General features: G+C 41.5%; 1 protein-coding gene across 6 annotated transcripts in view; it reads left to right on the top strand.

Annotated features, from left to right (window-relative positions):
- The window catches only part of PPP4R1 (protein phosphatase 4 regulatory subunit 1), a 64,374-nt gene extending 53,432 nt beyond the window's left edge, over nt 1-10,942 (top strand). For 5 of the 6 annotated variants that reach the window (XM_058556715.1, XM_058556713.1, XM_058556717.1 and 2 more), the window contains 7 exons: nt 1,513-1,698; nt 3,385-3,546; nt 5,995-6,095; nt 7,310-7,430; nt 7,528-7,662; nt 8,439-8,580; nt 9,773-10,942. In XM_058556715.1, the coding sequence (XP_058412698.1) occupies nt 1,513-1,698; nt 3,385-3,546; nt 5,995-6,095; nt 7,310-7,430; nt 7,528-7,662; nt 8,439-8,580; nt 9,773-9,936 (1,011 nt within the window). In that variant the 3' untranslated portion in view covers nt 9,937-10,942. The remainder of the gene's footprint in view (nt 1-1,512; nt 1,699-3,384; nt 3,547-5,994; nt 6,096-7,309; nt 7,431-7,527; nt 7,663-8,438; nt 8,581-9,772) is intronic. The other variant, XM_058556718.1, reaches the window with a different exon arrangement.
- The last annotated feature ends 3,897 nt before the right edge of the window (nt 10,943-14,839 follow it).

Genomic DNA, 14,839 nt, shown 5'->3' with positions numbered 1-14,839 from the left:
GTGAGGAAGATGAGCCCCGAACTAACATCCATGCCAATCCTCCTCTTTTTGCTGAGGAAGACTGGCCCTGGGCTAACATCTGTGCCCATCTTCCTCCACTTCACGTGGGACGCCGCCACAGCATGGCCTGTCAAGCAGTGTGTTGGTGCACGCGCCCAGGATCCGAACCCAGGCCGCCAGCAGCGGAGCACGCGCACTTAACCGCTATGTCACAGGGCTGGCCCCTTTTTTTCTATTTTTAAAACTTGTGTCTTGGAGATCTTTCCGTATGAGCGTGTAAGGACTCTCCCCCCACCAGCAGCACAGCCCCCACACAGCGCTGTGTCGTTATCCGTTCTGAGAAGGTGCTGGTACTTCACCAGCTCCTTACCTGCATCCAGGTTAAGTTTTGTTGTGATTTTACAAGCAGTGCTACATTCATCATCGTTACGTGTGTTGTTTGCTTCTGGGACTATATATTTTTATAAGTAGATTTCCTAGGTCAGATGGTATATGTTCTTTATTTTCGTTTGTTCTGTTTATTAAACATGGAATCAGTATTCGTGGTGTTTTGAAACATGCTTTTTACCACTTTTATTGTAGATGTCTTTTCAAGTCAAGACAAACAGATTGTCTCATTCTTTGAATGAATTTATTTCAATTTTAATTTATTTTTTTTAAATAGCTAACAAGTTTATGGGCCGGCCCCGTGGCTTAGTGGTTAAGTGTGCGCGCTCCACTGCTGGTGGCCCGGGTTCGGATCCCGGGCGCGCACCGACGCACTGCTTCTCCGGCCATGCTGAGGCCGCGTCCCACATACAGCAACTAGAAGGATGTGCAGCTATGACATACAACTATCTACTGGGGCTTTGGGGGAATAAATAAATAAATAAATAAAATTAAATAGCTAACAAGTTTACATGGTTCAAAATTCAAAAGGTACAAAAGCATTCAGTGACGTTTTTCTCCTCCACCATCCACTTTGCTTCCCCTAAAGCTGTCAATTTTACCTTTCTTTTGTATATCCTTCTCAAGTTATATTATACATACATTCTTCTTTTCCTTACATTTATACAAATGGTTAGAGATATATATACTTCAGATTTTTATAGTTTCTGTCTAACGGTGGGTGGTGGTATTTTTTTAAAATACATGTTGGTAATAGTGCACGGGCGTGCCTGTTTACCACATTCATTAGGTTACATCAGACTTTATGATCTTTGCCCACATTTGAAAGGTGCTGTTCTTAGTCTTAGTGTATCTTTTAAATTTAGTAATCAATTCTAATTGTCCCTTAAGCTGTTCTCTGTTTTAGGATCTGAGTCATTGTTTTTCTCCTGGAGTTGTTTATTTATATGTTTTTCCGTTGGCATGTTTTTCTTAGCTCTTTTCACTTACTAGATACCTGAAAATTAGAGATTGTTTTCTCTACTGTTTGAGATGCTATGTTAAATCCATATATTTAAAAATAAGTTTAGCTAATTTATGTGTCAGCTGCTCCTGGTGCATCACTGTCGTGTCTCTCTTCCTTAGGATGTTGTGCCACAGGCTCTCCTAGATCAGTATTTGTCTATGACTGACCCCTCTCGTGCACAGACGGTGGATACTGAAATTGCTAAGCACTGTGCATATAGCCTTCCAGGCGTGGCCCTGACACTCGGCAGGCAGAACTGGCACTGCCTGAGAGAGACTTACGAGACTCTGGCGTCAGACATGCAGGTGAGTGAGGCCACTAGGGAATTAATCAGACTTGCATACAGAAGGCACAGTGTTTCGCCTTTCAAAACCTAGTAGAATTTCTGTTCATGTTCTGGTAAGTACTTGGTATTACAGGAAGTTATGTGCAGAAGAGTTTAAAAGTAATATCAAAGAGCTTTCTTTTTGTATGGTTCAAGTTCCACAGTTTGGTGGCTTCTCTTTTATCTAAAGTATTAGAAATTATCATCACATTTGACATGCCTAAATTCCTAATTTCCAAATGTGTTATTGTCTAGAGTTTATGTATAGATGTAGCTTTCCCCATAGAAACAATGCTATAAACACTTCTTTGACTGTTTTTTAAACCTTAGTGGTCCTGAGTCCAGGGCTTTGCAGTGCAGGGGAGGGGTTAATGGGGCTGCTCTGCCCTGTACCCACCCCCACCCCCTTGGAAGAACACAGATGTGAAGCGTTGACCCTAGGGCGTTTTGTCTGCATATCTGTGACTTTTGGGGGGCTGTGTTCCTAGGCTTTGTTGACTTAACTTCCCCTGCTGTTAGGTTTGGTTTCCGTGTAACAGAATTTTTCCCCTCTTCCACGAAACCTATTGCTTTGGTGAAATTAATCTCTCAGTTATTAAGAAAGCAGTCTGGTTAGACTAATGTGGACTGAGGTATGAATGATTTCTGCACTTTTCAAAGAATCAGTGCCGTTGACTCAGCAAGTTAGAAGTTGAAAGTAAGAGCACATAATTGAAGATCCTCCTCTACCTATGAGTTAAGAAACCACTGTTGACACACTTTTTCAGCAGTGACACTGGGCAAGGGACCACAAAGGCCCAGTTTCCTTAGAGTACTTCTCCTCTATTATTAGTGGATTTCCATCCTTATTCCTCAGAACTCGCGGGGTTCCTGTGGGGCAGGTACCTTAGGGCTCCTGGTGACGAGGACGGCTCTCGATGGGCAGGACTTCATGCCTTCCGTCTCCTCCCCTCCATCAGAATATCTCTGCCTTCATCTGTTTGATATATTGAATATGGGTATAAAATTTTATTTCAAGAACGGGTTCTAGTGTTTGGGAGCAAGAATAAAACTTTGCTTAAAACAGCTTCTTAGCGGTAAAGTTCTAAGCTGAGTAACAAAGTAAAGATTTTTAAATTAAGGCAACATGAAGAAAAAGATGTTTTGAATGTAAAGTTTCCTGTAAATGCAAGGCATTTCTGTTTAGGAGTTCTTGTTCAGGGCTGTGTGCAAAAGATTTTCCTATTTTTGTATTTCTTTAATTGCCAGTTCCTTAAAAACAAGTTTTGTTGTTTTTTAATCCAGGATAGACTGTACAGGAACCGGAAGGGGAACATTAAAGCGAGGATGATGCTAGCCCGCCTTTGGTTGATGTGGGACATCAGTAAATCAAGCATCTAGTGTTCAGACAACTACAAAAACTATGTAGTGATTTCCAAGCATTTATTTCTTCACAAATCAAAGGGAGATAATACATACCATGCAGGGATTTAAATTTTTTCTGCTGGTTTTTGTTACATAGTAGGCATTTTTAAATCTATTATTACTATTACTTTTATTCTGATTTAATTTTTTGAGATTAATAACATTCAGATTTAAATTGCCTTCGTATATTAGTTAGAAGTAGAAGTTAGAGTACTAAGCGTTTGTGCTTAGCTGCCTAACGCAGTTCTTTTTATTTCTGCAGTGGAAAGTGCGGAGAACACTAGCCTTCTCCATCCACGAGCTTGCAGTCATTCTTGGAGACCAGTTGACAGCTGCAGATCTGGTTCCAATTTTTAATGGATTTTTAAAAGACCTCGATGAAGTCAGGATAGGTGTCCTTAAACATTTGCATGATTTTCTGAAGGTAACTTTTAAATTATTTTGCATAAAAACACTAAAATTCCACTGTAGATCTAAAATTTTGATTTTCTGCTACCACCAAGATAGATTTCTCTGTGTTTTATGTGAGGAAATGTAGTCATGAGTCAATGGTGAGATATGACTTAAAAAAAAAATGTCTTATTCTGATCAGTTTTGCTGGTGGTATAATTTTTAATTTAAAAATACATATGCTAAATTTCATTTTTAAATGATGTAAGATCATGGTTACAAGCCTTTATACCTTTTTTCCAAAATTATTGAATTAAATATATGTAAAAACTTTCCATAAACATGAAGTTTGGAGGCTTTATGTGGTGTCCAGGGGGCTGAGAATGCACCTTTAGTCCTCGCTCCTTCGCTGTGGAGTCGCCGGTCTCTAAGGTGAGCAGCCCTGACTTTACAAATCGTTCAGTCCTGGAATACTATTGTTCTTTAGACTTTAGCCTTGAAATTGGTTCTCCTTTAGTTCTAAGGTTTGAGGTACAGAAGTATTGTAATCTTACTTTTTAAAAAACATTGATACCATGTTATATTTTATACAGATCATGTTGAAATGTCTCTAATTGTCCCAGTAATGTCTTTTATAGCTTCCCCCCTGCCCTGATTCAGAATCCAGTCAGGAATTGCATATCGAATTTAAATATCATGTTTCTTTAGTCCTCTTAAGTTTAGAACAGTTTCCCTGTTTGTCTTTAATGCCATTGGCATTTTTGAAGAGGCCAAGCCAGTTGTTTTGCAGAATACCACTCAATTTGAAATTGTCTCTGTGTTGTTACACAGTTAGATTCATGTTAAACAGGTTTTCTTTGTGGGAATATTCCCCATCTGTGGGTGTTTTTCTGAGTGCATTACACCAGGGGTGACTGATGCTGACTCTTCTGATCACCGATGATGCTGAGTCTGGTCCCTTGGTTATGGTGGTCTCAGCTCGCTTTCTCCATTGTAAACGACCCCTTTGTGATTGATAACCACTGGGTGGGTTGATGCTTTCAAACTCTGTGAATATCTCCCCCCACCCCACCCCCAAATCTTTCACCCAGAGCTTTTGCATCCGTGCATCTATATGTGGTTCTTGCCTGAATCAGTTGTTACTGTGTTAGTTGTCAAATACTGATTTTCTATTTTTATAGTTCCTTCTATATTTATTAGTTGGCATTCTCATGTAAAGATAACTTTTCCCTTCTCTCCTTCCCCCTTTTCAGAAGTTTTTTTAGTTTGAGTGTGGACTCCAGAATTATTTTTTTATTCAGTGTAATGTAATCCATTTCTGTCATTTGTTTTAAACATGAAATTTGGCTAATAGGAACCCCTTACAGCTGCCTCCTGTGTCCTTTTGATCTGTCCCCTCATTTTTAAGCACATCCTCACTTCCAGGCCCACCTTCTCCTTTCTCGGCCCTAGCCTGGAGTTAGCTATTTCTCAGAGAACCCTGGTCTTTTTTAGTGATAAGTGGCAGTTAGAAGCCAAGATCCAGGCAGTAAATGTGCACATTGCTCCCGGGTTTCATTTCTTTTAGGCCTTTTCAGGGGATGGGAACTAGGAGGGGGATTTTTGTTTTTTGGGTTTTTTTAAATTATTGAATTCATATTAATATCTCTACTTCTAATATCATTTCCTCTCCTTCACTTCATATTTTTTTTCTCATGGTAAAAACTCCGTTCTTAACAACATTAACATGTTTAGTCCTTTGCTCAGTTCTACAACATACATGAAATAGTTTCAGAATTAGTCCACCAATAATAATTCCAACATCAAATCAACTAAGTCACGTTCAAGATTTCCTTCAGTGCTTTGTCGTTAGCAGGTCTCCCTTGAAGATGTGTGGTCAGAGTACTAAGTTCAAACTGAGGCTTTTTTTTTCTGTGTGATTCTTACCTATTCAGCATACAGTTATGTTTATTCGCTTCTGTTGATATCAAATTTCAGGGTTTTCCCCCTTGTTGACTATACACCTACTTGTAAATATTTGTAGAGCGATTATTGGGATAAATTTATTTTTATTTTTTTCACTCAACAAACATTTGTTGAGCACTGACTATGTGCCGTCACAGTGCCCTTCACTGAGCTCAGTATGAATAAGAGCATAGTTACAGTCTTCAAGGACCTGGGGTGGGTAACAAGGGTGTCATGTGATTAAAGTCGTTGGGCGCTATAACAAAGCTGTGCCCGAGGCACTGGAGAGGTCAGTGGAGGTCACTCACTGGCTCAATAAGTAAATGTTTCAAAAGGGGATAATGACTCCTGAAGGTAAATGGGATTATCAGGGGAAAATGAAGTTAATACCAATTTTTAAAACAGTTAAGTGTACGTACTACGTCTATACTCCTTCAGAAGAATTAAGCATATTATTTATCGTCATTTTTAAGCAGTCTAGTAAAAGAAATAATGTCTATACCTTGTCCTCGTGAATACTTTTATTTTGTTACTTCAGCTTCTTCATATTGACAAAAGAAGAGAATATCTTTATCAACTTCAGGAGTTTTTGGTGACAGATAATAGTAGAAATTGGCGCTTTCGAGCTGAGCTGGCTGAGTAAGTTCTAACAGTTTATTAGACTGTGTGTTGGGAGGGGTACGTATGTACTTCATCATTACCTTTTCTGGGTTTGTTCGTTACTCTGTGTAGATCTAAGTTTCTGTCTGGTATCCTATTCCTTTACTATTTCTTGTAATGCAGGTCTTGCCAGCACTGAATTTTCTCAGTTTTTTTTAAGGTCTATTTCACCCTCATTTTTTTTTAAATTGTGGTTAAATACACATAACCAAATTTGCCGTTGGTGACATTTAGTGCATTCACAATGTTGTGCAACCGTTAGCACCAGCTAGTTCTAGAATGTTTCATCATCCCAAAAGGAAAACCTGTGCCCTTTAAGCAGTCACTCCTCATCCCTCCCTCTCTCCACTTTCCTTCTCTGATCTCAGGCTTTCTCATGAGCATCCAGGGGAGGGCAGTGAGAAAATCTGCAGTGTCAGAAAATAGAGGTGATAAGTGTGCCTCTCTCCTTGAGGATTTATGTTTATGTATATACACGGGTGCGTTTAACATTGTTACATTATCTACGTTCATGTTTAGAGTTCACTTCCTGCTGATTATAAATATAAATAACGTTAAACGTAAAATCTGAAAAGCAAAAGTCTCATTCGTATCCGAGGCATTTCTTCAAGGGCATTGTTGCATCTACTTAAATTAGCCTGGTGGATCTGTTAGTCTTCAGTTCTCATCAGATGTAGTAGGAACAGTTGCTAGAGGACCTCTTATGTTATCCCTAGTAAATGTATCATCCCCTTGGAGGCTGCTCAGAGCCTTGACAAATACACTCCAGGCTACCTAAAACTGCTAGAACTTTCCTGCTTAGATAACTGATTTGTGGATGGAATTTTTTCAGCACATTCATAACAGTTACTATGGAAAAAATGTGTTCCATGTTCCGATTGAACATACTAGGAAATACTTTGCTCTTTCTGTCCCTGTGGACACAGAATTCCACAGCATTTGTTTTCCTTACATTCTGAGGAGAAGAGATACTTCTTGAACTTGCATAGTGTTTAAATGCAGCTCCACATTCACAGAGACTGGAGGTAATTCTGTGCATGAGAGACCAGGTTAATCACCAGTCTGTGTGTAATTAATACTATCTCACAGATACTCTCCAGTATTACAGATTGTTCAGATGAATAACATATTTTCATTTGTTATTTATTTTTAAATTTTAATTATATTTTTATTTTTATAATTCATTTCTTTAGACAGCTGATTTTACTTCTAGAGTTATATAGTCCCAGAGATGTTTATGACTATTTACGCCCCATTGCCCTGAATCTATGTGCAGATAAAGTTTCTTCTGTTCGTTGGATTTCCTACAAGTTGGTATGTATTAAAATTTTTACAATTTTAGATCAGCAAACTATTTAATAAGATCATAGAACAGAAGGTATTTCTCACTTCTCTGTGTTCACCCTCCTAGGTCAGTGAGATGGTGAAGAAACTGCACACGGCAACACCGCCGACATTTGCAGTGGACCTCATCAATGAGCTTGTGGAAAATTTTGGTAGATGTCCCAAGTGGTCTGGTCGGCAGGCCTTCGTCTTTGTTTGCCAGGTGAGCAAGGACTTGCCTGTGTGTGACTTACCGCTTTTCTATCTAGAACTGTGTTTCTGTGGGTACCAGAGGGGAAGGGGGGAGGGAGGGGGGTAAAAGGGATAATTCAGCACATGTGTGTGGTGATGGCTTGTAATTAGTATTTGAGTGGTGAACATGATGTAATCCATGCGGAAATAGAAGTATAATGATGTACACCTGAAATTTACACAATGTTATAAACCATGTTACTGCAATAAACAAAAAATAAAAAATAAATTAAAAAAAAAGAAAGTACACCGTGAAAAAAAAAAAATAGAACTGTGTTTCTTCTTTAACTCCTTACCTCTCAACACCCTCTTTCTTATCCTTAAGGAATAGAACTTGCCATCTGGCTCTTTATAGGGTTACTTGTTCCCTCAGACTGGGTATTGATCTGCCTGGCTCATCCTCTCTCCCTCAGTCCACCCAGCTCTTTACAAAGCTGGCCCCCGCTCCCCCGTCCCCCCAGCCGCCCATTGGAGGATGCTCCAGGGTCTGGCCTGTAGCACAGGTGTGAAAATGAACACGACTGTGAACACTCCAGGTCTCCTTGGAGCAGTTGAGAAACTGTGTGTCTCTGGAGGGACTTAGTTATGTCATTTTTGTTTTGAGTTCCCAAGTGCCTGGAATATTGGTTTAAAAAGCAGGAACTAAAATCTCTAGCACATAACTTGTTACTAAAAGATTTCGTGAGCTAGTATGATGGCTTTGTAGGCTACATGGGCAAATCTAAAGCAGTTGTTTCTTTTCCCCAGACTGTCATTGAAGATGATTGCCTTCCTATGGACCAGTTTGCTGTGCATCTGATGCCACATTTGCTCACCTTAGCAAATGACAGGGTTCCCAACGTTAGAGTGCTCCTTGCAAAGACATTACGACAAACCCTACTAGAAAAAGGTAGGTGGTGCCTCTATGTAGAAATGTGTATTTGGTAGGGAGGAGGTTCATAGACTGCATGAATAGATAAATATCTAAGCAGAAGTATTATATGTTCATAGGAATAATCTGCGATAGAAGAGTATATTGTAAGTTGTTAATAGTGGCTCCCTCTGGGAGAGGACACAGAAGATTAAAGGGCAAGGAAAGGGACTTTTAATTATCACTCTTCTGTTCTAGGTGAATTTATTTTTATAATTTAAAACTTAGTAGTTTGAAAAATTGGATATTCACTTATGACTATGAAAAATTATTGCCTTTGGTGCACCCCACTTGACATCTGTTAACTGCTGTTTGGGGCTGGGAGGCATGAGTGTGTTTCCTCCCCTTTTCATTTGTCAGGCTGCAAACAAGTGCCCCATTGTATTTGCTTTGCTGCAAATTATAAGCTCCTCAAGATTCAGGTTATTTATTGTAATCCCCCCAAAATGCCTAATAAATATCATTTGAAGGCATGAATTCATGAGTGAAGCGCAGAAAGAAGTTTGTAATAGGCTTCACAGAATATGAGTAAATGAATATTGCTTCTTTTTTCTCCTTGGGAGTTCATTTGAATTTCTTTAATAGCAATTATAATGGAATGGCTAGAGAAGACTCTGGTTTTCTGTGTGTGTGGGGGGGGGTTGGTATTTGGAAGTATTTTTCCTTTTACTAAGCTAATTAATACCTATAACAAGTATAAGTTTTAGTATATTTATTATCTTCCCTGCTGTTGAATACCATGAGACTTAATCCTATAAAAACAGTGAGGGTGGGCCAACCCTGGTGGCCTAGTGGTTAAGTTCGGTGCGTTCTGCTTTGGCGGCCCAGGTTCCATTCCTAGGCGTGGACCTATACCACTTGTCTGTCAGTGGCCATGCTTTGGCAGCAGCTCACATATAAAAGAGGAAGATTGGCAACAGATGTTAGCTCAGGGCAAATTTTCCTCAACAACAACAACAAAAAAAAACCAGGGTAAATGTTACAATTCCCTTATGTTTGGGGATTTTTTTTCATATAGTACAAATCAGTTTGGATTACTGTTTATGAATTCAACATAACTTATGTTTATACTTGTAAGAAAATTGTGTTTCTAATGACTAAGAACTGTATATACTTGACAAAACTGAACTCACGGACTGATTTGGTTTGTAACTGCACTTCTCATTTCCAGACTGCTTCTTAACCTCCGCCAGCTGTCATCAGGAAGCCGTGGAGCAGACCATCATGGCTCTTCAGATGGATCGGGACAGTGATGTCAAGTACTTTGCAAGCATCCACCCTGCCAGTACCAAAATCTCTGAAGATGCCATGAGCACAGCTTCCTCGACCTACTAGACAGCTTGAGCCTCAGTGTTTGTCCTGCTTCCTAGGTGGCTGAGGTTCGACAGTGCTCTCCACATGTGTGGTCTTGGGCAGCCCTTGGGAGTAGGAGAGACCTTCCTCCCTTGCAGACTTAATTGCAGGTGCAAGTTGCCTACACCAATACCAGGGATTTTATGAGTCAAGAGAAAGTACAGTAAACACTATTATCTTATCTTGACTTTAAGGGAAAATAATTTCTCAGAGGATTGTAATTGTCACCGAAGCCTTAAATCCTTCCGTCTTCCTGACTGAGTGAAACTTGAATTGGCAGAGCATTTTTCTTATGGAAGGGATGAGATTCCCAGAGACCTGCATTGCTTTCTGCTGGTTTTATTTAACGACTGATAGATGGAATTATAGCCAGAAGGTGGCTGTGAGCCAGGATATGAAAGAGACCTTCAGTATTAGCCCTCACTGTTTCCACGCGGGCAAGGACCTAGTGGGTTCTGTGGCCAGCTGCCCCATTCGGCCCTAAGTGTGAATAGTTTTTGATGTGTGTAAATGGGGAAGGAGATTTTTTTTGGATTTCTCCTAAGGGCTTGATGCTAACACTAAAGTAGAATCTGATTTTAACTCTTAAATGCAGCATATTGCTGTACACATTTACAAAACGTTTGCTGAGTGTCTGCCTCCTGATTTTTTTCATGCTGGTCATGACCTGAAGGAAGTTTATTAGCACGTATACTATATGTCAGGTGTTTTTAACTTGATCATGATCGGCTCTGAGGTGCAACTTTTTCTTCCCATGTTGTACATATCTGTGACCACTCTTGGAGTGTTGCAGTCTTTCATCATGCTGTTTAAACTGTTGTGGCACAAGTTCTCTTGTCCAAATAAAATTTATTAATAAGATCTATAGAGAGAGGTATATATACACTTTTGATTGTTTTCTAGATGTCTGCAAATAAATGCAATTTGTGACCTGTATTAATGATTTAGTACAAAATGGGAAAACTAGATTAAAATATTTGTCTTTTAACTGGTTTAGTAATTTCTTTGAAATCTGCATATGCCCCCTGGGCCAGGCTCTGCTCTTGGCTGACAGGAGGGGCATCCTGGCTCCACAATCCTTGAGCTTCTGCCTGCAGCCCCCAGAGGGCGAGTGAGTGCCTAGCACTTGTCTGGAAGCTCTTCATTTACAAGAATGCATCTCTGAGCCTTGATTGCATCTGTAAAATGGGAACAAATAAAAGCTGCCTTGTCTCTCACAGGGTCGTTTTGCAGTCAGATGTGAAAGTGCTTTTGTGAAGGGCTGTGTTGAAAGACCCTTGGCCTGTCTGAGTCCCGTGGTGCTTCTATGAGTTCTGGTTGTATTTACTCAGCTGGCGGGGACTCCTCAAGGTTACAGTAAGCGGAATAGGGCCCCCTAACCTTGGTGTGTGGATTTGGGAATGTATGGGCAGCTTCCTATACAAACTATTACAAGTAAGCCTTTGGTTTCTTGTTCTTGCATCATAACCCAGATTTGTGGACTGGGAATATAAGCATGAACAAATTCCACTGGGACAAATAAATCAGTAAATACATAGGTAAAAGGTGAGGCAGGTAGTAAGGACAGGGCCGGGGAGAATAGAAAAGTGCTGGTTTGGGGGGTGAGGGGGTGCCGGGGGAAGGCATCTGTGAAGGAGCATCAGAATGAAGATTGAAGGAGGTTGTGACCTCTTTTGATTTAATTTAGCCTATTTTTTGAGATGCATATTCTCTGCTATTAAGTTATAATAATACACCTTGCCCCCCCAAATTTCAGTTCCATAAATTATATTAGAATTATATACTAATAGCTGCATTTTTTTAAATCAGTGGCAAAAACAGTACATTTTGGGGTAAAGAACTTGAATTTGTGGTATGCTAGAGCACCTGTAAACTTAAAAATGCACGGGCCAATTCTTCCTCTCTAGCCTTCATGCTGCTGCCTGGATCCTACTGAGGAACATCCTCCAATACCCTTGGGGTCTTGAAGTGCTCCAGATACTCTATGGAATTCCAGTTATCTCACTGGCAATGAACACAGAAGGCATCTGCATTGGTTAACAACTTCACTGCAGTTCAACCAAGGCGGTCCCAGTTTGAATAATCTCCAATGAAATTCAAAATAAGAAAATAGAGGGGACTCACCTCTTAATTTCAACTCTATTTACTAGTGACTGTGGCGGTACTTGTGTGGCTCCCTACAGAAGGCTGGTCAAGGTGTGGCTTATCCTTTTTCCTCTGCATGATGGAGCAGTGGCAGCCGAATCCTGAGGACGCAAGGAGTGTTGGAATCTGTCTAACGTGTAGCCTCTCTTTGCACAGGATTGTCTAAGGGAGGAAATTGGACTTCCAAAGGCAGTATAAAACCAAGCAAACGTAGAAAATTGATGATTCGATAGTTCTTTGAAATCCCTCAGGAGGCAAAAACTGCAAACCAATTAGTATTCAAACTATTAATTTCACAATAGAAAAATGAATAAAATGGTAATAATTATGTCCTCATAGGTATTTAATATAGGGTAGCTAATCTCAGAAGATTTTCTGTCATGTATTAGGACTTTTGAGTGACCAAGGTGAAGAGGAAAACTGTTTTTCAGAAATGAGAGCTTAGGGCCGGCCCCGTGGCTTAGCAGTTAAGTGCTCGTGCTCTGCTACTGGCGGCCCGGGTTCGGATCTCGGGCGTGCACTGACGCACCGCTTCTCCGGCCATGCTGAGGCCGCGTCCCGCATACAGCAACTAGAAGGATGTGCAACTAGGACATACAACTATCTACTGGGGCTTTGGGGAAAAAAAAGGAGGAGGATTGGCAATAGATGTTAGCTTAGAGCCAGTCTTCCTCAGCAAAAAGAGGAGGATTAGCATGGGTGTTAGCTCAGGGCTGATCTTCCTCACAAAAAAAAAAAAAAAGCTTATTGCTCAGTGGGGGTACTTGGCATTGCCATTGTTTCTCGCTGCCCCATTCTCCCCTCCCATCCTCCCCTCCCATCCTCCCCTCCCATCCCAGGTGAGCTTCCTCCCTAGTGTGCCTGGCTCCCAAGTCATGATGCTCTGCATGATTCCTGCCACCCCTCCCCCGGGCTGGGAGAAATCTGTTTGTGAGCTTTCCTGAGTTTTCAGTGTCCCTTTCTGAATTTACCCAGCCCCAGGCCACCAGACCTCCTCTCTGACTGCTTAGTGGAGTGGCTTGGGGGTCACCTTTTTGCCAGTGATCTTTTTTCTTTTTTTTTTTTGGCTGAGGAAGATTCGCCCTGAGCTAACATTTGTGCAAGTCTTCCTCTATTTGGATGTGGGTTGCCGCCACAGCATGGCTACTCACAAGTGGTGTAGGGCCACACGTGGGAACCGAACCTCTGCTGCCGAAGCAGAGTGCACCAATCTTTAACCACTAGGCCGTGGGGCTGACCCTATGCCAGTGATCTTTGTCCTTAAGTCTTGGAGATATTTCTGTAGTGCCAGACCACTGTCTTTCCGGAACTCTTGAACTCTGAGTTGGCAAGTGCTGAGTTCCTGCGAGAGCCCCCATGCTAAAGCCCTAAGTGCTGTCCACACTGCTGGTCTTCTCAAGGAGCACTTTCGCAGCTTCTAGTCTCTAGGTGGCCCTCAGGGTGTGCTGTGTATTATGGACTCTTCTCATACCTGCTCAGTCCAGGTCCCACTTTAAATCGAGATGAGGGGGTCGGCCCAGTGGCGTAGCGGTTAAGTTTCCGTGCTCCGCTTCGGCGGCCCGGGGTCTACCAGTTTGGATCCTGGGCGTGGACCTACGCACCACTCATCAAGCCATGCTGAGGCGGCGTCCCACATAGAGCAACTAGAAGGATGTACAACTATGACATACAACTATCTACTGGGGCTTTGGGGGGATAAAAGGAAAGAAACAAGGAAGATTGGCAACAGATGTTAGCTCAGGGCCAATCTTCCTCAAAAATCTTAAAAAATATATATATATGTTGCAATTAAATTTAACTTTATTTAAAAAATAAATAAATCAGGCTGAGTCGATTTCCTGGCACACTGGAAGCTGACTGTGCCGAAGGAAATGTGTCATAAATCTCATGCCCACTGCAGCGTCAGCTTTCCAGGGGAACATGGAACAGCTGAAACACTTGGTCATGCTTTGCGTATTTGGGAAGCATTAGTGAGGATGCTTCACAAATGCAGCTCAGGGAGGGAAGCAGCTGGGAGGAGGGGGCAGCAAGGTTTTTAAACTGACCACCTATAGGAAACAGCGCTGCTGCTCAGGCTCTGGGACGCGTGATTATTTCCTTGTATGGTAACGTTTCTGTGCAAGATTCCAGAAGGAGACAGAAAGAGTGAAGGGAGGAAAAGAAAGAAACTGAGCAACTCAAACCAAGCAAACGGCCTCTTTAATAATCCTCTGACGCAAACTGGGAAAAAAAGTTGAGTCTGGAGATACTCAGGAGTAAGCAAGACTGGGTGGATCCTGTGGTTGTTTTGAATTCTTGCCTAAGCCTTTATGAACTCGTCATGCTAGATGTAGAACGTCAAGATCAGGGCCACCAGGAGGAGCTGGCTGCTGGAGGAAGAGGCCAGTGGAGCAAGGAACCTGGCCGCACCCTGCGCTAGAGCACACGCATGGGAGGCTGGGGCCCAAGAGGGTGGCTGGCCCTTCCTGCTTTGTAAGTGACCTGCACGGGTCAGAGCCTCCCGACTTCATGTATCTCTTTCCCACTAGAAAACCAGATGGTGTTTTAGGTGAGGGTGGGAAGGAGACCCAACTCTCAAATCCTTCCACTAGAAACTCCAAACAGGTAGTTTTGTGATACTCTGAATATGAATGTTTTGACCTTGAGAACATTTTGACTGTAAACACGAACATTCCAACAGTGATATATTTTTGTTAAAGGCATTTTCTGCAGTGAACTCAATTAAGCCAATTTTATTCCT

The sequence above is a fragment of the Diceros bicornis genome, chromosome 16, assembly GCF_020826845.1.
Source record: "Diceros bicornis minor isolate mBicDic1 chromosome 16, mDicBic1.mat.cur, whole genome shotgun sequence".
Classification (NCBI taxonomy): domain Eukaryota; kingdom Metazoa; phylum Chordata; class Mammalia; order Perissodactyla; family Rhinocerotidae; genus Diceros; species Diceros bicornis.
This window is presented reverse-complemented; position numbering and strand designations above follow the sequence as displayed.